The sequence below is a fragment of the Myiozetetes cayanensis genome, unplaced genomic scaffold (assembly GCF_022539395.1).
Source record: "Myiozetetes cayanensis isolate MyiCay16 unplaced genomic scaffold, myiCay2020 scf16, whole genome shotgun sequence".
NCBI classification, from domain to species: domain Eukaryota; kingdom Metazoa; phylum Chordata; class Aves; order Passeriformes; family Tyrannidae; genus Myiozetetes; species Myiozetetes cayanensis.
Window position 1 is genome coordinate 4,002,500 of NW_026087270.1, and position 26,825 is coordinate 4,029,324.

At 40.3% G+C, this 26,825-nt stretch overlaps 1 protein-coding gene across 8 annotated transcripts in view; it reads right to left on the reverse strand.

Moving 5' to 3' along the window:
* The window catches only part of ZNF536 (zinc finger protein 536), a 346,468-nt gene that overhangs the window by 102,035 nt on the left and 217,608 nt on the right, over positions 1-26,825 (reverse strand). For 7 of the 8 annotated variants that reach the window (XM_050311211.1, XM_050311207.1, XM_050311210.1 and 4 more), the window contains one exon: positions 17,472-19,052. In XM_050311211.1, the coding sequence (XP_050167168.1) occupies positions 17,472-19,052 (1,581 nt within the window). Of the gene's footprint in view, positions 1-10,856; positions 13,013-17,471; positions 19,053-26,825 lie in introns of those variants that run through there. The other variant, XM_050311212.1, reaches the window with a different exon arrangement.

Consider the following 26,825-nt stretch of genomic DNA (forward strand, 5'->3'; position numbering starts at 1 on the left):
CACAGAGAAGATGCCATTCAACTTTTTTCATGCTGCTTCCTCTGTCCACAACCTTATGTCTGCAGATAGGCTGTAGCCCCAAGCGGAGGAGCAATGTCAGAGGTGCAGCAGAATTCGGGCAAAGCTGACTGTGAGCTGCTCCAAGCACAAAACCAGCATGCCACAAAAACCACTGCAGCACAGCAGCCACTCTCGGGGCCCAAGGACCACAACCACAGCGCCTCCAGGCACCATAGAGCAGCTCCCTCCCACAGCCACTCCTCTCTGATGAACGCCTGAACTGCAGGCATAGTTTCTTGCAGAGCCTTCCTACATCCCTGTGCATCCTCACAAGATCATCCACAGCCTTGGCCTGAGGCTGCTGAAACAAAACCACTCAAGCTCCAGCACAATCATCACAGATATTCCATTCCCATCTGCCATGGGAAGTACATGAGAAAAAAAATCACTGTGGCGCATTCAGGACTGTTTACGTTGAACAATAACAAGGAGAGAAGCATGTGAGAACAAACATGCCATGGCTCACACCAGGTCATGTGTCAGCCCTCCAGAGCAGGGAGCAAGCAGGTCCTCCCCCAGCACCACGAGCCCGTGCGACACAGACAGAGGCTCTGCTGCAGCTGCAGAGCCACGCTGCCCACGCGAAAAGCAAGTCCACAGTAGAAGCAGGAACATTTGACCGACTGATGGCTGAAGACACAGCAGTTGCCAACAAGAAAGACAGACCAAATGTTATTGACAGCAGAGGGTTGGAGGGGAAACCACAGAAATTCCCTGCATCAAGGCACGGCACTAACATTACCCACTACAAAGCCAAGAGATGGGCTGCACCAATGTAAAATACATATTCTGTTAATTAAGGATGCAAAATGGATCTCTAGTTCCTCTCTGGGTCAGTTTCTGATGAGTGTTTATTCCATTGGCAGTGATGTCTGACTATCCCAGGCTGCAATATTAATGTATGTTTCTTTAAGAAAATACATAGCATTTGCAATGAAATATAGAGGATATGCCATAGTGTTTCTGATTATTAAGCTAAATAGCCATGTAAAATGAGTATAGCATATTGGCACTGATTCCTGCTGCACTGAGGCTCCTTTGTGAAATTAGTTAATTAGTATCCCCCCATCCCAAACTTCACTTGAATAAATTTCTGGTTAGCACAAGTATGAAGAATTTTGCTTCTCTTGGCTAATTTTTTTCTCTCTTCCCCCTTTTTCAAAGGTAACTTCCCTGTCTATTGGGATAGCAGTGTTCACTTTGGATAAAGATGACTGGCTGAAGAAGTAACATTAGCAAAAACGTATTTTGTGTAGCAAAAGAGCTGCCCATACTCTCTCTGAAAGTAATTGTTCATTACAGCATACAGGGAAGCAACAGATTCTGCAGACTGTTATAAACTTGTTAATTCTTTAATAAATTAGCCACAAAACCTGTGTTAATTAACTAGTAAAAATGCATAAGGATTCTGTGAGGAAAAAAATCATATGGACTAGAAAAGTGCATACTGAATGATATGTAAAAAATACAGGTTTTTAACTCAATTTCTGAGACTTCTACAACAAAGTACAGAGAAAGACAGATTAAATTATGTTCTGACTGCATACACTGAATAAGCCCAAAGGGAACCTCTGTATATAGTTATCAGTGGCACTGAAATCTGCTTAGGAAAGCAACAAGTCTTTTGTTCTGTTGACAACAGTTATTACAATTAATTCATTTTGTGATTGGTATTTGCACTGAGTGACAAGGTGTTATTTTACCTCAGTAAAAGTTAAAATGGTAATACCTACATGTGAAATAACACTGAGTTTGCTATCACTCACTCAAGAAAAGAAAAGACTCCTTTCAGAAATGCCTGCTCAGCCACCACTCCTGCAAACCTGAAGTGTTAGCATCAGGCTTCTCCTGCTCTTATTTGCTTTTTTTGCTCTTCTAAAAGTTTCTTTGGAAGAAAAAACAACAAAAAAAAGTTGTCTACTTTTTGGTGGGAGACAGAACAAAGCATACGTGAGCAGAGCAAAGGGCCTCACAGCATCTCGGGGTGAGATCCTGGCTGTCGATGCAGGATCTGCAGATGCAGGCTGCCTGCCCAGCGTGCCACTGCCGAGGGCAGGGGACACAGCATCCCCCAGGCCGAGTCCCGACTGCAGCAGGAGCTGGCACAGCCAGGGGTGGTTCCTGGGGTTGGGGGAGGGTGTTGGGGCTGGGGGGACACACAACGACAGGCTCTGTCTTATCGGGGTAGGAGAAACCCAACCATGAGCAGTGCCAGGGTGCTCTCCATGCCATGAGAGCCATGAGAAGGAGTGTCCTTCTCCCCCTCGGCTGCAGTGCCCTGTGCTGGTGGGATGCTCTCTGACCCCTCTGACAACAGCGGACTCGCTGCAGCCCTGCTCCTTGAGGACACGGGAGGCATCAAGCCCCGAGCAGTCCCCGGTGGGAAGAGGAGGGTCTGCTGTCGCCAGAGGCAGGGCAAGGTGCAAGGCAGATGCTGATGCTGCGGGAGCTGTGGAGCTCAATGCAAAAACTACGAGTCAAGGGGCTCCGGGGCCACTTCCCGTGCTGCTGAGACCTGCCCATCCCAAGTGCCACAAGGAGGGATCTGTGCAGAGGCTGAGGGAAACCTGCAGAGCTGCACAGCACCACCAGGGAAGCTGAGACCCATTGCAGGTACCCACCTCAGCCCCCACACCTGGATCCAGCCCATCTGTACCCCTACATGTCAGCAGGAGGAGGGGGGCCCTTAGAGGACCCTCAGCTGCCCGCTTCCAGCACAAGAAAAACAAAACAAGGAGCAAGGAGAGTTAGATTACATAAATTTTGCCTTTTGGAGCAGCACCCAGCAAAACAAGGAAAGTTTGCAGCACTGGCAAAAGGCAAATAACCCATTAGCTATGGATATTTCAGCACGTCTCTACTTTTATTATAAGTTAGCCTCTCTAAACCATTGACTTAACAGAGAATCATTATAAATCCCCATTTTGAATTTTTTTATTAGCAGTATTTATCACCTTCTCAAAATCAATCCTATATTTTTAAATTAAAACAAATGACTACTTGTACTGCAATCAATATGAGTACATTTCCCTTTTTTAAAAGGAGAAAAAAATGGAATACAAAGAAATGTCCTCCTTTGGCTGCATCAATCCAATTTCAATATAATTCAATATTTAATAAATATAATCCTCCATGTCTGTGCAGGGAAACATCATAAAAAATGCAAAAGGTTTCCTGGTCTCAGATAACTTGTATGAAACAAAGTGTTTCCTTATTCCTTCCATAAATACTGCAGTCTTACTGTTTTGTTCTTCCTGCTTAACAGAGTTTGTTCTGATTATGTATGAAAGGTGGTTTACATATTGCATGATTAAAAATCCAAAATGCTACCTACCATCTCCAAAAAAATTATCATTTTTATCTCTTTGTGTTTCTTTGACTTGTCATTTTTAAAAGGGAAAAAAAAAAAAAAAGGAATACCTTATATAATACCTAATTTGTACATCTGTGGTTTCCCTCTGACTTGTGTAGGCACCATATGTTTTTAATTATCATAATAGCCTTAAAGAACCTGTTCAGTGGGAAATACATATGATCCTTTTATTACTGGTTTGTAATTTAAACAGTTTTAACAGAAAAGGTCTGGCTATAAGGGACTGAGAAGCACAGAGGTCTAAAAACCCTGTTATTGACCTCTGAAAGCATGAGTTCAGATCCCACCCACCGAGGTGGGACCTGGCTCTCCTGTCTCTGACAGAGGTAATCAGTCGCATGTGAAACGGCTCTTCGGGACCTTAAAAGACATAATCTCCAATCTCAAATGACTCCACATTTCAGTCAACCCCTGACACAATGAGACCAGGCTCTATAAACATTATCAGGTGCCCGATTCTTCTGCCTGGCAAAAGCTTGCGGAGTGATGGTGCTGCAGGAGAAGCCCCGAGAATGCCAGAAGCCCAGAATTTCAGCAATTCTCATTAGTCATTGCCCTTTCAAATTCCCAGTTTTGTCCTTTATGCAAACGCAAGACTGGTGAGCATGCCAGTATCCCAGTCATTCCGAGGTAGGAATTAAATTTAACAAGTTCAATTCACTCCTGATTCTGGACATCTAAACACATAATCAGCCTGATAATGTTATTAATTACCATTCAAGTGACAACCTTTGACACTGGCATGCTCCCACACCCTCCCTACTCCCAACAACTCAAACAGAAAATTGTTGGCATGAAAACCCACAGTCTTATGAACCAAAATTGCAAATAACAGGCACTGAACATACAACGGGGAGTGAGCAAAATCCCCCTTTTCAGAGAGAAAGCAGAGGCTCACACAACAGCTCAGTCACTTGACCCAATGTGAAATTCTGCACATCTTCATCCCCAAACAGATAATTTTCACCCCAAACAAAGATGGGGGGGGAGGGAGGGGGAAGACAGTGGGGAAGGGAGCCTGGCTAAAATTATACTGAGGCTGGAAGTCGTTACGGCTCCATCTCGAGAGATGGATGGTGTCCTCATTAGAACGAAGCTTTATTTAGATGGACAGACAGAATCCTTATTAGAACATTAGGCTGAAAAGTTTAAATGTCAAGAAATACAAAATTAGGATTCTGCAAATAAATGCTGACTTGGAGAAAAAAAATCTTAGAGCTCCCTGTGCAGATCCCATTGGAGATACTTAGGAAAATGCAATGACTCAGGAATGGAAGTAGCCTGTGCCCATCTAACCCTTCAAAGGTATTCTTGGAAAACTGTTTCACAAAAGCCAGAAGAGATCCCTCTTCTTGGGCAAAGCTGGTTTCCACTTGTGACCTGACGCTATCAGCTCAATCCCTGGCAGCACACTGAGCCCAGAGGGAAGGGGGGAACTCAGGAGCTGCCACTTCCCACCACCCATTTTAGCGTCCAGAGAAGGACATGCTGATGTTGAAATCCCATTTCCATCTGCACAGACCCCAAAACCTGTGAGTCAGCCATTCTTTGCCTTTCCCTTTCTCATTTCCCACTCCCAGACCCTCTGCTTTCTCCAGGGAAACTCAGGTATTTTGCAGTGATGGAAACACAGCTTAATTAACTTGAATACAAAAAAGATGGTCATTGTTTTCCGTTTTACCTGAAAGCTAATGGATCTTGGGATACCAGACGTGGATGCTCAAAATCCCCTCTGGAGCCTTTCTGGTGACTTGTCGTCTCTTGGTTGCCTTTGGTGCCCACGGATCTCTGCCGAGGTAATATGTGAGCTATTGCACACTAAAAGCAGACTTTTGAGAGAGGAAGTGCGTGCACACACATACACCCAACACCCACCCAGGCACCCTCCACCCCCTCATCCTGCACCTTGCTCCAGTGATCCAATCCTGAGGAGGATCTTCTCATCTCCCCAGCTTCCATGAGTCAGGTAGCAAAGGCAAGGTAGGATTTGCTCCTGAGAGAGCAGAGCTTTGCATGGAGTGATCCTTATCCCTTATCTCAGGGTTATGGGAAAGGGCTTTGAGTGCTGCTGTCCCCCACACTTCGCTGGGACAGACCCAGACAGCTGGTGAGATGGACGTGCTGATGGAAGAGCCATCTCCACCAGCCTCCCCAGGCTCCCTATTCTTCCCATATGCAGCAACTCCCTCATGGCAGAGGGTCACCCACCTGCACGTCTTGGGCCTGTCCCCTTTGCCAGGGTGTAAGGCCTCCACACTGAACTTTCTAATTGGGGCAGAAGGGGATGCTTATGGAAAAAGATTTCCTGCTGGAAAATTTAAACATAAATAAATAAATAGATAAATAAATAAAAAAATCTTGCATTTGATCTTCAAAATAAACACAAATTTTTTTCTTTGTATATTTGGGGATTTTTTTTTTTTTCCTCCAGTATGAAGCCAATGAAAATTTAGTTTTCCTTTCCCACAACCTCACCCATAAATTGTTGGGATGAAGTTTTCTGGTGAAACAGAAGTGCTCAGTGTTTAGCTTACAGCATGGGGAGAAGGGCAGGGACCATCCCGGTTGCAATCACACAACCAGAGGATGATCTCTGAGCAGGCAAGCCCAACCCTTGCACAGATAGGTTTGTGTACCTCTCACACCACCTGCTAAGCAAGTGACTCTGCCAGAGCCCAGCAAAGGAGGGAGCACTGCCTCGCCTTTGGAAAGACACACAGGATCCATCCATCCATCCATCCATCTGCTGAAGGGATGTCTGCCACCACCAAGTACAGTCAGCCCAGAGACCCTTCATGCTACAGGTCTCCAGCAAAGCATTTCCACCTTGTCCTCTTCTTCTCCCATACATGAATGAACACAGTTCTACCTTAAGAGAAATCCCAGCTCTGGGCCTGAGAAAACTCTTCCTTTTTCTCTTTAAGGACCCTCCTTTCACAGTAAGGATCCTCCAAATTTCCAAAAAGTGGATAACAACAATACCACTGTGATCCCATCTGCACACAGCAATGGCACTGTAATGCATAGAGCATAAACCACCAAATTCCCACAGACAGCATCTGTCTTACTACAAACAATGGACCATTATCTTGTAAATAATTCTGATTAAGCTGCAGCATTTTCCCCAAACAAACAGTAGGGGAGCAGAGGGTGAGGATTTTTCTAGTGGGAGTGCCAGTTTTCTCCTTCCCCAGCACTGACACTTAGTTTTTTATTCAACTGATTGGCCCCCTCCCCTCCCTACTCTGTCCCCCATGGCTTGGTTTTCATCTTCTGACCTTATCCTGCTGTCAATCATTTTGGCAACTAAGGAGGAAGCCGACATGTTAATGGGATTCCCACCTCTATCCTTTGGGAAAGCTTTTCTGATTTGTTTTTCTTCTTTTTCACCCCAATGTACAGTTATACAACGATTAATGAATACACCCATGGACCCTCCCATTATTAAACAGTTCTCATGTCAGGGGATGGACAAATCAGCCGCACCACAGGTTGTGTTGGTGCTGGTCAGAGTTTGGGGATGGCTGGCTGTGCTGGTGATGTGTCACAGTGCATTTGGCACCTGGATGAAAATGGCAGGGCAGCAAACTTTGCTGGGCAAAAGCTGCCACCCTCTTCAAGGTTCTCAGTAGGGAGAGCAGAGCCCTCAGTGCCGGCAGTGGGGAGTGGGGCAGGGGGCTCTCCAGCCCCTGCCAGTGGGGCCCCAGCACCCCCAGGAGCTCTGCACTCCTCTGCACTCCTGGCAGTTGAACCATCAACAGGTTTACCAGGATAGGCTGAAAGGATTTCAAAGAAAACCAAGCACACCAACTGATACAGGGTTAGGTGTGCAAAGGAAAACAAACAAGACACAATTAGGGCTAAGGTGGCCTTTCTCCTAAGGTCCCCAAACTGATCTATGTGGTGGCTGAGAACTGAGGAGAGCCCCCGGAAAATCCTGAATTCCATCTTTAACCTGTTAATCTCAATGCACAAACCTTTTCTTGCATGTCTCTCTTGATAAATGTCACATCTCTGTATGTCTGAAGTGTTGGTTTTCCTTCCCTGCATCCTCTTAACTTTCCTTGTTATACATGTGAGCTGTTTGGGATCAAACACACTTCCTGCATTGAATAAAAAAATAAATAATATAGAGCAGCAAGGACTAATCTAGGATGTGAACACTGAAAAGCAGGCAATAAAAATTTTAACTTTCAGTTGTGAACTGAAGTCACTGCCATTCAAAAAAAAAAATCAGAAACACCAGTTCAGCCACTAGACCAGCAAGTGTTAGCAGCAACACCAGGATTTGCTGAGCACCATGGAGACTGGTCACTGAGCACCACACTGAACCTGAAAGGAGGGACAGACTGTGGCAGAGAGTGTGGCAGGACCGCAGTCTTGCCAGGGACCTGCTCACATGGGCACAGGACAGGAGGACCTGCAGGCTGGCAGTAGGCTGGGGAGTGAGCAGCTCACCAGACACATTGCTGAGCCATCACCTACACCATGGCCAATACCCATCAGCTCAACCCAGCTGGCACTCCATAGAGCCCTGAGATAAAAATTCATAGACTTGGTGAAAAGACATTATGGCCAAAGCGTGGCAAAGCTGCAGCAGAGAGCCCCAAGCACCAATCCTGGATAGAGACAGGGTCTAAGACAGGTTTTGATGTTGAGTTCAGGCTCACCCGCACTGCTGGGGCACGGGAGGGAGAAACACCCAACATGTATTTGCAATGTGTGTTTACTTTCATCAATAAATTTTTATAGCTTACTGGAGTTATATCAGAGAAGGATGCATTTGTACACTGAGGGCTTATATAATGTTCTTCATCTTCAAAGTGCTTTATAAACATTAATTAATTCATTTATCCTCCCAGCACTCCTACCAGGGAGATAAGTACTATTATTTTCCATTTCATAATGGAGAATCCAAAGCAGAAAACTTTTTTTTTCCATGGTCAGTGAGTGAATCACAGGTAGACTGGCAGGAGGAGCGAGGATTGCCAGCTTCTAAATGGGATCCCACCCCTCCCCAAATCTTTTTTAAACAACTCGTGTTCTGCCAGAGTCATGGCACATATCGGGATATGCCTTGGGTTTTTCCTTCAGTAAGAGATAATTAAGGAACAATTCCCTCTCTGATCCCCAGCATGGCATGCTATTTTCTACCCCACTGTTGCTCTGCAGCTGAACAATGGCTGTTCTATGCAGGGAACGGCGCTGCAGACGCCCCGGATCAGAGGAGATCGGCTTAAGGAAACTGGCTGGGCCCGCGTCTCGCTCCAGGAACAATGGGGCGGGCGAGGCAGCCTGGGTGCAAATGCCTGACGTGGGGGGGACTTCAAGAACACCTGTTTGTAAATGGCAATGCTCTGGGCAGGGGCCTCTGCTAGCTGAAGTCACTCACATCCAGCATACCTATCTAGAAACTTCACAGAGTAGGAAAATTGCTGTGGGTTCTAGTATTTGGTCAGTTCTAAGCGCAGTCCTTTTACGTTGGCGTGGGAGGGATGCACAGCGCTCCTGATTCACCTCTGTGGTGCTGCTGTAAATAAACCTCTTTCCTGTCTGCTCCTTGCCAGCAAATGTGTGTCTGCTCCAAATGGCAATAACAGTTACTGTGAGCTTGGGAGGCTCGATTTCAAAGCATCTCAAAAATAAAATTGTGACCGGGTCTTCTAAGGAAGTGTTCAGATCAAGGAACTTAAAGCAACATCAGGGATGACAAATTGGGGAAAAAACCCCATAATTTTATAATTTCTGAGAAAGACACCTGTTACAATCCTCGTTAGATAAGAGCTTGGCCACCCTGACTTTTTTCCTACTAGTTTATGTTCTGAAAAAAATAAAAATGCATAAAGCCCCAAAACTTCTAGGTAATTTCCTAGCTCAAAAAAGATACGCTCATTAGCAAAGTACGCCATGGTTTATGCAGAAGATATGACCATGTCCTGCTGGGGAAAGGCCTGTACCTAGATGTTTCTTCAGAACAATCAGAACAATTGTTTAGTGATAAATGTTTTTTGCATATGACTCATCAACCCTTGAAAACAGGATTTCTTATACAATACAAGTGCTGACACAGCCTTCACTTGAGTAGTATGACTGCAGCTGTATAATTACAACTTTAGATTTGATGTTATGGACCTTAGGTTATGCCATTCAGACAAATGCTCCATTGTATTAGAGATATTTTTTCCTTAGTCATATTGCCCACAGGACAATAAGGACTATATTCACAGCTCACTGCATAGAAGTTTAGGCATGTAACAGCCAGCGGTATTACACAAAATGAGATTATACCCTATGGGGGTTAAATGGATTCATAATTGCCACTTTTTGTCTTTTTTTTTCTTTGCTTCTAGTTGGTACTTTTTTGGAAGTGCTCTCCAAATAAAAGGAAGAACAATCTCACACTGAGTCTGGATAAATGTTACAGTTGTCTCACAAATGCTGTATTATTTCTAGCCCTTCCAAAATAATATAATTGTCCTACTGCTGAACTACAGATTTTTCTCAGTATGACACAGAACAGTAAAATGTCAGGTCCTGACTCATAGTGTTTTGGTGGAATAAATAAAAAGTACCAATATGCTATTCAGAACTGACAGCATTAATGAAGACGTGACACCAGGAGCCCTAGCCATGGTTTCCTTTGGCTCCCATTGTGTGCTCAGTGGTGCACCGAAAAATGAGCCACCTGTTACAGGCCCCATCCTGGAAACACTTACCATAGACTGGGTGATAGTACTGGGACTGGCATGGCTGGTTGCTCGTTATCCTACGCTGGCTTTGCCTCGGGGGACTCGCGCGTGGGTCTGAGGAGGGAGCCTAGTCCCAGGGTGATTATCACATGTTCTTTCCATGAGAGTTCAGGGTTACCTGCAGTATCGAGGGCTGTGACTTCACGTAAGGCTGGGCAAGATTAACCAAGAGAGATCACTCCCAGGCTGGATGTTCCTGTATTTCTCCACTGGGATAGACGCTGAATCCCCATCGCTGACTAAGGCTGTAGGGACTGGACACAAGTGTTTAGCTCACCCTGGCCAAGCACCCAGGCACTAATACTTACACACTTAATCCACCCACACTGCTCATTTTCAACCCAGTGGCATCCACAAAAATTGCTGTTGGATTTTAATAGTGACAGAGGAGAAACAGGCCCACCATTCCCAAGATAATTTCTTTGAAAGTGGAAACAAGTCAAATGCCCCCCATTATATACCTGCCTAATCGTACTTGGCACCATTCTAACGCCTCAGAACACAGCATTTTTAATAAATAGCATTTACAAGGCCAACAAGAAGCTTTGCAGAGTTTGCCTCTCAAAGCATCAAGCAACTGTGGATCACATGAGTGGTCTTTGGTCTACAAAAAAGTACAACAGTTTCTCAGAGAGTTTCTTTGAATGAATTAACAAAATGACTCAAAACTGCACTAATGGTTAACAGCTTTTTTTTATTAGCAACACTGAGATAAGTTATTGAAGCATTTTAGTATTGTTTTACATTCCATTCAGAAGTGACCTAACTTGTAACTCCATATACATTTAAAGATATAGTTTGACACTTATTCAGAAAGCAACAATTATTAAAACTTACATACCTTCATTACCAGGAAACCTTAATATATTTTCTAATTACTTCCAACAATACTCTATTCCAAAGCACATGATAACCCACTAGAAGTTTACACATTTCACTTCAATCACAGGTTTTAAATTGTGGATGTCAGAGTGCTGTTCATTGAATTTTACTGTCTTTCTTGGTTAATATTGGAAAACCTGGCACAATATATTAAGCTAGAAATATTGCTTAAAGAATATGAAAAAGATAACTACAGTATTTTTTCCTGCTAAAGCATTACAAAATACAGGACCATTAAAAACTCAAATAGAAATGACAATAAATAACCTTAAAAATGTTAAGAGAATTTTCACTCATACTAAAGTCCATTCCCTAAGCTTGCCAAACACATAAATAACAGAACATATTCAGGACCGCTATTTTTGTACTATTATGATGGTTTGTTATATATTGTGGATGTATTGTGTATACATATATTAATGCTTACACTTAAGGTATATATTTTTTTTCTTTGCTGAAACAATTAATAAGCCTCAGGTAATTATTTATCCCTGGCACTACAGGTATCTAGATGGGTGGGAGCAAACCTCAGAAATTCCAGATATGCAATACTGAGCATAACAAGATCATCTCTGCATAAAGATATTCTAAGTTCTTTAGATTACAAAGATGAATTTGGTTATTTATTTCTGAAAGCCTGTAACATAAAATTATAATTGCTGTCAAATTAATTGTTTAAAATTGGCCTCATAATAGGTATTAATCGTACACTTAGTTTTGACTTACAAGAATGTCTAAATTGCTCGTGTTTATGAGTAGTTATAGGAAATACTATATCTCAGACACAAGAATGTATATTCCTGAACCAAAACACAAACCAGAGCATTGTCTCACTTTGGAAAGACCTGGGAACATCTCTATGCCTCAGCCTAATCCTAAATTATAATTTAAATTTGACCTGGATATGACAAAAACAATAAGAATATATTGTTTGGGGGATGAAACTTAGAGTAAAATCATAGAGCTCTAAGCTTACATCATTATTTTGTCTCTGCAAAGAAAAGAAAAGCCTTTCTGTGCTAGGGATTTGCCTTGGTGCGGCTGGCCACTGATGTCTGAAATCAAGGCACATACCAAGGCCTCCTTTTGCAAACACAATCCCCCTTTCAGATCTGGTGCTGGGAGGGAGTGAATGCCTCCAGTCTCACTGGGAATAGAAGGTACTCAGCACTTAGATGTATCAGATATTTTAGGGGTTAATTTCCAGAAACACAAATGGAATGGGAATGTCACACCACAATATGAAAAATGGTAAGAACTTAAAGTTTTCGACAGTAAACAAAATGGTGATAGCAAACTTATCACCTGACCGATTTCTGATACAATAAAATACAATCAAATTAAATTACATGAATATAAGCAATGAAATTTAAAGTCAAATAAACATAGGACCTGATTCTGCAATCCTTAGTCATGTAAGTAGTCCTACTCATCGAGAATGAGGGATGCAAGATTGGGCCCTTAGCTTCTGCTTAGGAAGTCAGTGTTGATTCAGACAGTATCTTTTCTAGCCAAAAATATGCAGCAAAAGGAAAGTAACATAAACAAGGCTAAATGTCAACAGTGTTTGCAGACTTACAGACACCATCCATTTGTTTGTACTGAAATGACTAGCGAACCATTTGGCAAATACAATGCTATTCACAGACCAGCCCTTTTATCCAGCAACACAAACTTCACTGGATCACTGGCATTCCCAGTTAATTAAAAAAAGGAAGCAAGCCATATGAGTTTGGTTTGATATTGCCATGCAAATGGCACTGCGACATCCAGAAGTGTGTCTGAAACCCGGGCGGGGGCCGAGGTGCTGATCTCCCGTTCAGCAGAACAGTTCATACTCTACAAGCAGGCCTTGGACCTCCTAACTGAAACTAAGAAACCTCTTCAAAAGCACGATAATGGGGTAAAGAAAAGTCTGCTGTAAAACTTCCATATCATTTCATTCGGCCTTGAAGGAAAAGAATATTCTGGTTACTCCTCCAACTGCAGATCAGTACAAAGAGTTACTTAAATGCATTTCACACTTTAAATGGGCAGGAGTACTACAATTTGCTGCAGTAGAATGACCTTCCATTGCCCTGTAGATGTCCTAGAGTTTCAATATATCAGGCCTTTTGCTTCTTAATACAGGTTTTATAATTAAAAAGAGCTGCAATAAGGATTCAAGTGAAGCCACCACAAACAATTAAAAATCTTTTCCCGTGTTTCACATGTTGGTGGTAGTTCTGAAGGGGTTAGCATTATGATCTTTTTGTTTTTGACACCTGTGGCAATAAGCAATTTACAACAACTAAATTCACTATTTAAACATTGGGGTAGAGCACTATAATTATGTGACAATAAAGCTGTAATAATCTGCCACAATCGATCTTCCCCTTGCCCAGCCCTCTTGTCTGCGCTGCAGTTCCACATTTAGAAGGTATTTCAGAAAGTTACAATGCTGAACATTTTAATAATTCTGTGCAATGCTGAACACTTTCTGCTGCAAAGGAAACTGAAAGTGCTCAGACCTTTGCAGGATCAGAACTCCAAAGCTGCTCCTATGCATCAGAGGGGCCTGCCCTGTTTTCATACAGTGAAAGAAGTGATAATGGGGTGGAGCCTGTGCAGAAGAAAACAGCACTAATTGCAGAGGAAAGCAAGCATGAATGGAAGCAAATTAGATTTACAGAGACAACATGGAACTAATACTTTTGGACATCATTAAGTGTGGGTTCAATAGCACTAACCCATTAAGCAGCCAGCTAACGCTCAGGACTATCTCTGGCCAATCGTTCTGTAGCCCACCAGCTCTTCCTGGAAAGCCTGACTACTTCTCAAGGAGAAAGTGCAATTAGGGAAATTTTACCATCTTAGTGACAAAGCAGAAAAATTTAAAGGAAAGGAGAGAGAAAGAAAAGGGACTTATCATAAAGGGTGTTGTGCAGGAATCACATGTAAATTAATGACTTGGAACAGGAGGTAGAACATTATTGTGATACAGCCATGTATTATGGGAAGACAAGCAGAAAAAGAGATAAGCATAAATAGAAAGGAAAACAGATCTTCTAAAACTTAAATACAAAGTAGGTCTAGAACCTCCAAGCTTAACTTCTCAAATCAGCAAGGGCTGTGAAAGCAGAATACACAGGTACTCAAGACAGCTACCGAGCCATAGCCTGGACATCCCCTCCATGGTGGGCTACTGGCTGCCAGGCAGCAGGGAAAGGCATGGCATCTCCTTAGAAACTGTGTGGTAGCAAATATTAACAAGATCAACTTCTAGGTACAGTCACTTGAGACTCCAAAACCAAGTACAGTTCAGGAGTAACTCTAGAATCATTAATGCTCTTTTTTTCTTTCTTTCTGTTCGTTCCTATTCTGCTCTGTTAGGAGAAATATTACAAAAATTTGTGATTTTTCTCAGCAGCATTTTGACATGAAAATTTCTTTATTATGCAGTAATTATGGCTCTTTCCTAATTGTGTCTTTCATTCCTACAGCCTGAAGCGTGATAGGAGCATAAATGAATTATGTGTACATCATCAATCTCTCTCATTCTACATGTAGGGAAACTGAGGACTGCTTCCCTATGTGTGGTGACTTTCCAAAACAACAATGTGAGTTAATTTCCTCTAGAAATTAAACCCTTTTTGCACCAGGATTTGTACTTAAAAACTGACCCACTATCTTAAGGTAAAATCTGCCATCTAAAAATGATCCGCATGGATCGCTGAAAATCCCAGCTTCTTTTTAGGCAGCCAGACATTTAACTCAATTAGTGTGGCCAATCAAAAGATGCAATCTCAGCTCACTGAAGCTGAAATATTTTATTTCTATTTTATTTCCTCTGTATTCCAACTGCAGAAAGAGCACCATGCCTTGCTGTCTGATTGTGCAAGGACTTTTATCAAATGTATCAGTGTTCTCTCTTGAGATGTCAACAACATGCATATCACTGGCTGTAAAAGGACAGGCAAATGCATGGAGTCTCCCCAAATACACAGGAACACAAGAATCAGGCCCTGGAATCAGATGCTGGAGGTGGGTCTCAAGTTTTCTGATCTGCCAAGCAGTAGAGGGGACAAAGGGACCATGACTTTGGTCATGAGCTTCGCGCAGAAGGGAAGGAAGGCTAATAAATGAACAGGGTGCTCCCGATCGCTAATCGGCAAGCGCAGAAACATCAGGTGAGATTCCCTGCACTAACATGCACAGATGGAGTGTGATTTCACAGTATAAAATGTCACAGAGAAAATGAAAACTCCCCAAAAACACTACTTTCACGTGGGTGGTGTCCAAGCCAACCAACCAAACAAAAAAAAAAGAACTAGTGACATGGGGCATGTTCATACTCATCCACTTTTGCTGTCAGATATTGAGAAAAATGAAATAATGCATTTAAGTGGTCAACCTTAATACTTACATTCTGCAAACACTCAATAGAATGTCAGTTAAGAATTTTCAAAAAGCTATTTTTGGAGGGGGGAGAAAGAAGAACTCACACTGCATTTTTGATTAAAAAAAAAGGCTTAAAAAGTAGAACAGAGAAGCTTCTGTTGTTTCATTTTTTCCTTCATACTTCAAGTCAAATCCATTATCACTGGGCAGAGCTTGTGAAAGGGATATGGTCTTTAAAATCATATAAACTCAAGCCATCATAAAATGTCTGTTGAATTGATTGGAAGATGAAACAAAAAACTAATGGAAGTAACATGACCTCATTTCAATAATAATATTAGAGGGTTTTTTTTCTCTTGTTGTTTTAAAAATCTTATGTCTGGGAAAAAGCAAAAAGATATTTCATACAAAGCAACTAATCTTAATTTTCCAATTTTTTCACTCGTTTGTTTAGAGACTAATTTCTCTGCTATATTTTTTTCCTTTTTGGTAACTGATAGTACTCCACAAATAGAGAGGATTTTACCTCTCTATTTGTGAAAGGTAAATTAAATGTAAATGAAATGTAAATTAAATAATCTATTAACAATTTTCAATGCTGATTTTGAAGAATCTGGAAATATTTCCAACTACCTAAATTGGTTCTTATAGCACCGAGACACAGAAGTTTACAAGTAAGGCCATGCAGATACTTGGGCAGATATTGGGCTCGGTTTAAGTAATGACAAAATTGTGAAGTCACAATGCTCTAAGGATACAAGGGAGATAAATTTCGTGTGTAGAAATCAGACTTTTTTTATCAGAACACTTGAAAAAGCAGAGAGGGGCTTGAAGAAGGGCTTATGGCTTTAAGCATCTACACTCTGCTGATGAAGACAAACAAAACTTCCACTAACCTTAAGTTAACCAGGGGAACTATGCAGAAGTGCTCACAGATTTAGGGCTGCATTTTAATTTTTCAGTCTTTAAAACTGTTGATAACATTTTCTTTTCTTTTCTTTTTTTTTAACTTGAATACATTTTATTATGCATGTTCAGCTCTGACAATGAGTTTTCTGATTAGTTTGAAGGTTAAGTGAAATGAGCGTTACTGAAGTTTTTGTGTCCTTTGCTGACTCTGCTTTTTAAAGTGATACTGTTTTTCAAAGGATTTACACTCTAAAATCTCTTTCAAACAAGAACTATGCTGACAAAATAGGACAAATCAAAAAAATCTTCATTCTGTTTTTTTTCCAGATAGATTTAACTTTCAGTTTTGTAAATATGATGTGGAAGTAAAACTGCAGTTTTGTAAATCAGAGACTAATAAGGGTAAAAGGTCGTTTTGTTTGTTTGGTGTGCTGTTATTTTAATTACCTGGAGGCATATTCTTAATTAGGCAAATCACAATTTGCACAACTGTTAGTTAGAATAGTGAAAATGGTCAAGGACAACAACTGTATGGGTGCTATTGAACAAAACCAGAAAATTATAATTACAAAAAAAAAAAGGGAAAAAAAAAAGAAAAAAAAGTTTTTTCAACACAGGTAGACACATTCCATGCACTTGGCCTTTGATTTCATTAATGTCATGGTAATTGAACACACCCCAATTCAAAGAAAGAAAGGGAAAAAAAAAGAAAAGAGAAAGCAAGGTTTGCTTGGCAAAGCATCCAGTGTTTTTCTTGGGTTCTTACTTATATCAAAATACTGAAAAGTTTGCAAGTTACCATGTAAATTTTTTAAAACTTTTTCCTCCTTTGAGTATGCTAAAGCAGTATCCCCTTCAGATGCCACTAGCACAGATAGTCTATATTGCTGCTACTCTAGTTTAAAAGGCAAGTTCTTTCTAAAATCCTGTATAAGTATGCATGCAGCACTGCTGATTTCAATGGAGTAGACCACATATAAGACTAGAATTTGGCCCACAGGGTTTAACATTTAAAAAAATGTATTACTAACAAACATGACTAAGTATATTTAAAGAGCAGCTTTATGATTCTGCACATGTGTTTTCTGAAATGGTCTAAAAGAAGGTCTAAAACTTACCACACAAGTCAGGTCTCTTGATACATCCACTAGTTGCTGTGCTACTTGCAAGTCCATTAAAGGCTGCTAAGCCATCAGAGCTGTAAGCTCTTAGGACTGACAACATGTTCATCTGCTTCTCCAGGACCTGCGGACCCTGAACTTGTTCGGGTTTCATCACTCCTTGTGCAGTTTCATGTGAGGAGAGAAGATTCTGACTGTGCCACTGCTTTTCTGAAGCTTGTGGCAGTGGTGATACAAGCCCTTGTGTTGGTTGTGAGGTGACTCCACTTTGTATATTGTCGCCTCCTTCACTGCTTTCTTTATTTAGGGCAGACAACTGCTTATTCATAATATCTGGTTCTGTGTCAATGTCCTCATCTTCAATGTTTTCTTCCTTGGAAGATTCCATATCCTCAGATGAAGCTATGTCAGAAAGGTCATCAGTAGCACTTTTATTTACAGAGTCAGAGAGCAGAATATTTGGGTCATCTTCAGATTGTGTTTTGATTTCGGATTCATTACTGGTGCAAGAATTTTGTGTTCCCGTGCCAATAACACCAGGATAAACACCGAACTGCTTATAGAAGTCTGTTGTAAAATTACAAAAAGTGGATTCCATGTGGCTGGGCCAGGCAGTGCTCTTTTGCTCTCCCAGGGTCTCTTTATTTTGTCCTTGGGTCATTTTCTCAGAAGCTGAGTCCAGCTGGCTCAGCATGTTTGAAACTCCTGCCTCCTTGCTGGACTGCACAGAAGAGGGGAGCAAACTCACTTTATTCACTGAGGCTGAAGCCTCCCTAGACTGGTCTTTGTTGTTGCCTATGATGTTGTCTTTACGTTTAGCCTTGCCCAAGTGATTGGCCTGGAGGTGCAGAGCCATTAGTTCCATAGATGAAGTAGTAAAGGAACAAAACAAGCAGCCGTGCCAAGCAATGTTGTCCTGCACAGTAACGGATGAGCCTGGGAGGGAGGCTGCGTCTGGCCTGACGGACAAGTCCAGCGGTTCATATTGTGACTTTTCTGTTTTTCGCTGTGAGGACTTGCTGTTTATCTTTTCCTCACCGCCATCTGAGCCCAGAGCTTTTGCTGAAAGCGGATCTGAGAGAGCTTTATCCTTCATTTCTTTTTCTTTCTTCAAAGAACTTAGGACAAAGCTGTCCATGAAAGCTTGCAAAGACCCTTGAAAGTTCACACCATTCCCAACCATGTTCTGGTAGGCACGGCCAAGTTCAGAGAAGTGTGTTCCTTTGGAAGATATGTCTGAACCTTTCATATTTTCTGAAGATACTTCAGATGACATGCCAGCTGCTTGTCCTTGCTGATCTCCAGAAGACAGCATTCCTGAGGTCCACTGCTGCGAGACCATGCCACTTCGGAAATCGATACCAGGAAGTCCCTTGAAGGCTCCTCTCAAAATATCTGGCCTAATAAACACAGAACTTTTACTTGATGTCTCGTCTTTGTGTTCTTGACCTGCACTCTGCCCAGAGAGTGGTCCTGCTCCGTTCTGTCGCTCCCGATGGTGTCGTTCCAAGTGGTATTTGAGGGATGCAGACTGAGTACCAGCATAATCACAATGTGGACACTTGTAAGGCTTCTCACCTATGGGTATGGATAAGGAGGAAAATATAAAGAGAGTTAACTGTACTTTGGTCTATGGATGAGTGAAGAAAGAAAAAAATCAGAATTAGCTGCTTGGAAACAAGAAGATCTTAGAACTAATAATTCATTTTTTAAAAGAAATCCTTTAATCGAAGACTAATTCATAAACTGAATATTTCTAAAATGGGTTTCCAGAATGTGGGGCTATTCAGGAATGACATGGTATCTACACACAATTAGCCATCCTTTTCTTAATCTAACATGTAGAAAACTGTTGTAGAATTAAAAGCTATGATTATGAAAATGAAGCATAACAATTTCAACCACAGTAATCATTAAAAGTACAAGTTTAAAAAAAAGGGAGACAAAGAATGTAACAAATGGATGGTTGCAATATTTTGTGTATACAATTGCTCTAAAATTTGTTTAAATTATACACATGGAAACCATTTTTAAACCTAAAAATTTTATGGCACTGTTACGCAAGACTGAAATGAATGATTTAAGTCTTGCTCTGCAGTAAATCATGGATATAATTAGCAAATGGCATACTGCACAAGTAATTTATCATTATTTGGAGGGCACCATTCCAGAAGGATTCAAAGATCTGCAGACCTACTGCATTGTTTCTAAATAAAGGACTATAAATACAGATTCTATAAAATATTAATATCATTACACTACATTATGATTGCAGCATGTAAGAACATATAGTTAAAATAAAAAGTAGTCAGTAAAAAAGAAATCGAGTAATAAAAAGTACAAAATATATTTAGTTTCTGTATTTGAAATTAGCATTATCTACTGGGTTTTGCAGTCCTTTAATTTTGTACTAATGGCATTTCTAGTACTCAAGTAGTAAAATGTGTAATTTACCTACCATAAGGGATTTTCTAGGTTTAGCTTGAATAGAGTTTTAAAACATATAAGATGATTTTCATGAATTAAATAAATATTTGAAGCCCACACTAAACTTTTATTGTTCTTCCTATACTTTAAAAGAGGTAGAAGATTTTACAGATATAATAAATATTCCTATATAGTCATAAAGACATATCCAAAAAGAATGTACATCTAAGCAGAGATACATCTAAATTTTTGCACAGCACTTTTTAGCAATGCAGAGTTCCTTTTAAAGGAAGAAATATGGAAATCCTCACTAAAATGGACAGGAATCTGAAAGACCTGCAAGCTGTCAATATTGGCAATTGTTTCTATGAGGGAGCTCCACAAGAAGAATAAACTGTTTTCTCTAGGTAGCTTCTTTTTCTTCCTAAGTGATACAAAAGACAAAAGCAAGCCTCTCCAAATGGTATAATGGAAATATTTGTTTTGAAAACTTCCTCCACGGTAAAAATGCTGTATAATATTGTGCAGCTCACCAAACCAGCTGGAAAGTTATCCATTTTCAAATAACCTCAAAATCTGCTAAAAACAAAATTGAAAGGCTTTCAAACTTCTGTTATTTAAGCTACAGGCTCAACTGAAGGGCTGGTAAATACTTGGGAAGCTGCTCCTCTCACTGATCGCAGGAATTCACTAATGAGATGCGAGCCTGGAATACTCCAATGCCTATGGAGCACTGCATGAGCAGGGTTACTGACCATGAACAGGGGCTGGATACGTGCTGCAATTCAGACAGGGCTGAAGTAAATTACAAGCAGTGGAAATTCTAAATCCATAATGTAATCCTAAAGCTGAACGGTGAGACATGAGAGCTCTACATCCAACACATTAACAGACCTTTTTGGAGGAGGAAAGCGCAACACCTCAAACAAGAGGTGCTCAGCAGAGGAAGAGGGAGTAATTAGCATGGTTCATGCTTTAGGCCTGGGTCCACACAGCTTAACAGAAGAAATCAGATTTAAACATTTCAATGCAACTTCTGAGTCTTTCCCAGTCACCTAATTAAGCTCTGGCGCTCCACTGGCAAGGAGTAGGGGCTGAGTTTCAGTAGGAGTTGTGCAAAAGCAAACAGTTCATACTGACATGCAAGAAACAGAAACCTGAGATGGATCATGACTGTCTGGGCTTCCCTGGTCTCAGGTGGGCACCTGAGCACACCTCCCCCATCACAGGTGTTTGAGGGTAGGGACAAGGGGACAGAACACACAGGCTGTCTATTTGTTAGCATTTCTTTAGGGGTGTGCAAACTCTGACAGCTGTGCTGCCAGTCAGAACATGGACAAATATTAATGCTGGTTTTACAGCATCTCCATACTGCAATATTTTTGAACCATTTTCAGTTATTCCAATGTTTCTCCCACCAGTTAGTCAGCAGTCACTAGTGATGCAACTGAAGTGTTGTGTTGCCTAAGAAGTAATAAGACTGGTGAAAAAGAAGTAACAGACTTCATAGGGTTAAATATTCTCACTTTTGAATTTTCACTCCTCTTAATTGAAAAGCTCTTCCTCAGCATCCCCTATGCCTTTACGGAAATCTTTAACACAATTATATTGAGCACTTCCTTTTATTCTAATGATAGTTCAGTGTCTGTTTGCATTGCACATCGAGTGGCACCATTTAAAAGTGTGTCCCAGCATTGCAGGCACTGTGTCAACCACTGGAGAACTACTGCAAGGAGGAGAAGTTTGCAATATAGACTGCAGTGATCTTGCTAAAAACCTACAGGAGCTGTTCAAAGCAGAAAGTAAATGTAAAAATGTGTTTAAGTGAGTTAAAATATATGCTCACTGGAGGAAGGACTAGTACTGTTTTGTACTTTTGTACTTTTTGTACCTTTTGTACCTTCAGTCTAAAGCCCTGGGCACAACATACTCTTATTCTGAATTGCTAAGCCTTGAAGTCATTCCATTTTCTGCTCAAGGGCCTCTCTACTGAGTGAGCTTCCTTTCAGCAAGAGATCTGGACACAGCTCGCCACCAATGCCACAAGCATTGGATTGAAAGAAGACTCTGACTGAGACAGTGTGATAAAAAGCTCAAATCTCTCCTAGCCTTGGTGTGCTGCCTCTGTGGTGCTCCCACCCCTTGCATGGCTAGAAATGAGATCTAAAGCTGAAGGTCTGAAACTGAACTCAACATGTAGCAACACGCTCTGCCACCTTTACAACACAGGACTGGCCAAATAACATTGTTCAAAGGGAACTATTCAAAACCTCTCTTCTCTTCCAGATCCAAATATTAGCAGTGGGTAGTTTACTTCAAAGCTGTCTTAACTGCTTCTATTTTGAGGGCAGGCATTGGGAGAAGGAGGTAGGATGGAGTCAATCATCTTTGAATCTTTTTAATTTAGTCTGTCAGTATTTCCTAAATTCAGTAATTGTGCAGCTATTTAGATGCTATTTCATCCATTCAAATTAGTAACCGGCTACACCCTGTATAAGTCACTGTACAAATGACAAAACAGAGTTATAAGCTGCTATGAGAAAAATCCCAGTCTAACCCCAAACCAAGCTAGTTTCAATGGAAAACCCAAAGGATCCCTAATTTTCAGGATTCTATCAGCAAATGCAATAGTATATGTCCAAAGAATACTGCGGGGGACAAGGGAGGTAGGCTATGATTCTTGTTAGAAGACAACCTGTTTGTATCTCATACTTCGAGGAAAGGTTTCAGAGAATTCATCCTCCTGTAATGACTACCCTGGTGTTATTGCCAAGAGCAGTGTCTGGATGAGTTATTTAACACTTAATATCAGTTCACATAAATTAATGTTACCATGTAGGAGTGAGGGAACATGACTTTTTCAAAATAATTTTCTGCATTTCATATCCAAGAGTCATTTTTCATTGTTCACAAAGGCAATGGCCATCCTGATCTTGCTAATTCTCTGGCCCTGTTTGTATCCCTGCAAACCTTTTCACAATGGAGTAGGATGAGAGAACATACCAGTGTGTGCAATTAAAGAAAAAAGAAAAAAAAATCTTACAGGGAACAACTTATCTGGGCAACATAATCACAGTTCTGATCTACCTACTGCTCTGGTTTACAAGAAACAAAACATCTCAGAGGAACTATTTTATATCAGGGTAAAGTAAAACAATAAAAATTCAATGCTGCTTGTAAAATCTGCACAAAAGCTTGGTAGATAACTGGAAACAGACATGTTGCCCAGTAGAAACAGGTCTATTTGTATAGCAGGTTGTATAAACAACACAGATGTACAAGCTATGCAGGTTATCACCAATCCTGCTCAGAACACCAATCTGACTGTACTGGTCATAGGAACTAACTGCTATGGGTTGTGCAAGGAGAGCACAGCCACATTATAACTAGATTTACAGATTTTAAGGCTGGAAGGAACAATTATGATCATCTTATCTGCTCTACAAGACAGGCCAGAGATCCTCACATAATAATTCTGGCATCAGAACATAACTACAATTTGAAACAAAAATTATTTCAGTTTAAACATCCTCTGTTTCAACAAAAGCACTGAAGAAGACTCCAACATTTCCACAGGAAAACTGTTTGACTGATTAAGTATTTTCACTGCTCAAAATGTGTGCCTTATTTCTAGCTCGAATTTGTCCAGTGTCTGCTTTCTAGTACTGAACATGGCTTAAATTTTCCCTGCTAGATTGAACTGATTTTTTTTTTTAATTAGAAAATCTATTTCCTAAAAAAGGTACTTGCAGACAGCAAACCAGTCACATCTTCACCTTCTCTCATCGTTGAGTGGAACACCCTTCCCGATTTTTCATTGTCCTTTTAAATTATGGGTACCCACTAAAGCTTTGATGAAATTTCAACTTGATAGTAATTATATACAGTCCAAGACTGTGTTTACATCCATAGAGACATAGCAATCAACTAACAGCTCATATTCTGCTACTTCTCTACCACAATCCTAAGCCCAGTTCATCACCGCCTCTAGTATTTGTTCCTTTACATTTTGCTGATTTAAAATTCATATTGTTGAAAAGAGCCCACTTGACTAAGTGACTAATCAGTGCCTCCCCATGATTTTTAGCATCTTACCATTTTTGTGCCATTGGTAAATTTTATCAACAGTGATTTTATATAGTCTTCCAAATAATGATAAAATACCAAATAGATGGAGCTGCAAGTGCTGCTGTGGAACTGCCAGTTTATGTGCTATTTCATCTCTGTATACTGGTTTTTCGTTGGTTTTTGGGGCTTTTTGGAGGAGGGAATTGTCACATCGAACAAGTTACTTTCATGAGAAGAAACTTGATAAAACTTCCTTTTATAATATAAAATTGAATTAACTATGCTACCAACTTTTAATTAGTTAACAAATTCATTCTGTAATTTTACCCCCAAATTTATGTCAGGGTAGTAATTCATAATTTCAAGGCCTTAATATTATGTTTTCCTTTTTTTTTTTTTTTTTTGGAAATACTAGAATAGCCAGAACCTTTTTACTACTATAAGTACTCTGGAACTTGCTCTGTGTTCTAAGACTTGTTTTTTAGGTTTGGGTTTGTTTTTGGTTTTTTTTTTAATGAACTTCAATGATTTGGAGAGCTCTTCAGCCAGGGTTTTTAAGACTTTATCTGTAAGTTATACAGTCTCATTCATTCTAAAAAAATATTAAAATTCAGTGGTCTACAGCATCACAGCCTCATTACTTAGTGGCAGTCTAACTGTATCATTGGAAAATGCTTATAAAAACCATCATTCTTCTTTCTGAGAACAGAACAGAAGAGCACCATGGTTGATAATTTCTTATCCATTCTTGTCCAGTATTAGCAAGATACCAATTGTTTGACCTGCCAGATCTACAAAATGTTTCCCCATTCTCCATAACCCTCGTAGCCATTGCTTTTAGTTTCCCTCCTCAAATTTCTGTACTTCTTAAATGCCTACTTATATTTAGTGCTGTGAGCTCCTTTACCCATCTTCCATACTTAACATGCAGCTTCTTAAAAATCTGTCCTGCACCCTACCCTCCCCTTACTCCCTGAATGCTCCCTTTTCCTTTTTTAATAAAATTTTGTGAGGGGTTTGTGGATTATGTCCTTCTACTCCTCACAGTGCTGCTCCTCAGTACAGTGAGAGCTGTGCATCACTGCAAGAACCCCAACACCGAATGCTTGGCAGCCCCACTTGCTGTGGGGTTTTGACAGTCACGCAGGGACAGTGTGGGTTGCAATTCGATCTGACACATTTCTAAACAAGCTACAGTTTGCTTTCATGCAAAGCAAATGAAATCAAACATCTTATAATTCCAGAGAATACTGCTTAATGAAAATACTGAAAACATTTTCCAGCATTTTTTATTTTACCATTGAAACAGTTATTGATAACCTATTTTATCCATTGTGCAGTAGATATTTTAGAAATGAATTGCTGTATGGTTTAATTAGTTCATTATTATGCCTATTCTTACACGGTAATTTCTTTTATCATTCTAATCATTCACTTCACACTTTTTAAACCAAATGGAATATCAAAGGTTCTGTAGGATTATTTTTGGATCCTGCACATGTTTCACCACACAATTAATCTGTTTGTCAGAAATACTAGTTAACTTCTTCTCTTTACTACTTTCCTTTACTAGTCATTTTTCTCTATTATATAAGATAAAACTACCCTGACTCTGTAAAAGGACAGAATTTGATGCTTTTGACTCATTTTATTAAAGATTTTTCAATTGTGCACTTGGCATCACTATAAAATATTTTAATTTTTATAAAGTTTTATAATTGAATATTTTCCTTTACTTATATCTCATCTGCAGTATTTATTTAGTCTTTTTACATGTCTTTACTTAGTTAAAATGCAGAGAGATAAATACGGTTGTTACTTTGCAGGGAAGATTCAGTACATTAATATAAACTGTACACTAATTCCCCCAAAGCATATATATACGTTGTAAACCTGAAGACTTTTTACACAGCTGCTTATTGCTAAACAGTGCCTTGTCCAGAAGGGGACAATCTGTGTCTCTAATTGCTGTCACTGAAGCTGAGATTCATTATGTGACTTTCCCATTAAAATGTGAGCATTAATTTGTATAATGAAATATCACCCACTGCAGTGTTCATTAGCCATGCCCTACTGTATACTGCACATTGTTAGCTACCTAGAAACTGTAGTTAATTTCACTAATGGATATTTCCCTACTTAGTGTTTGGTAGGAAATTTATACTGTAACATTACCTCTTAAACTTTTAAGGAAATTTAAATTCAATCAATTATTTTCAACAAAAGTTTGGGATGTCATTAAGACAGGAGAAAAGGCATGCTGTACAGTGTTAAGGATGGGAAATCTGGAGAAATCTAGAGAAATGAAAAGTCCTTTTAGTTCATCTTAGAAATGTAAGAATAAAGGATGTTCAATACCAAAATTGTCTCCTCTTGGAGCACACATACCCATTTTCCTTAATTATTCATATTGCTCATCCCACTACAAGCGCCTTCAGAGAATGGCAACAGGCAGTCTTTTTTTAGGAAGGAAATGTGAATTGAACTCATTTAAAACAGCACCATTTTTACTGTATTTCATCAGTTCATCTAAGCAAGGTTTAAAATTGGCTAGTCACATTTCCAAGGGAAAATGCAGTAACGCTGTAAATGTATATAATACATCTAATATATGCAAGATATGTGTCATACATATCGTAACAAACTCTCAGTCAAAGGACACTGCCATGCCAAATTTTTTATTCCTATTCATCTCTTCCTTAGGTTTCTTCTCCTTAGCACAATCCAAAGCATCTTCAGGGCTTTCCTTTGCTCGGGCACATAATTCTTTTTTCATTAGTCAAGGGATTGAACTGTACCTGTCATACTGGGAATATACCTGAGCATCTAATGATGACACAAACCCAAACTGTTCTA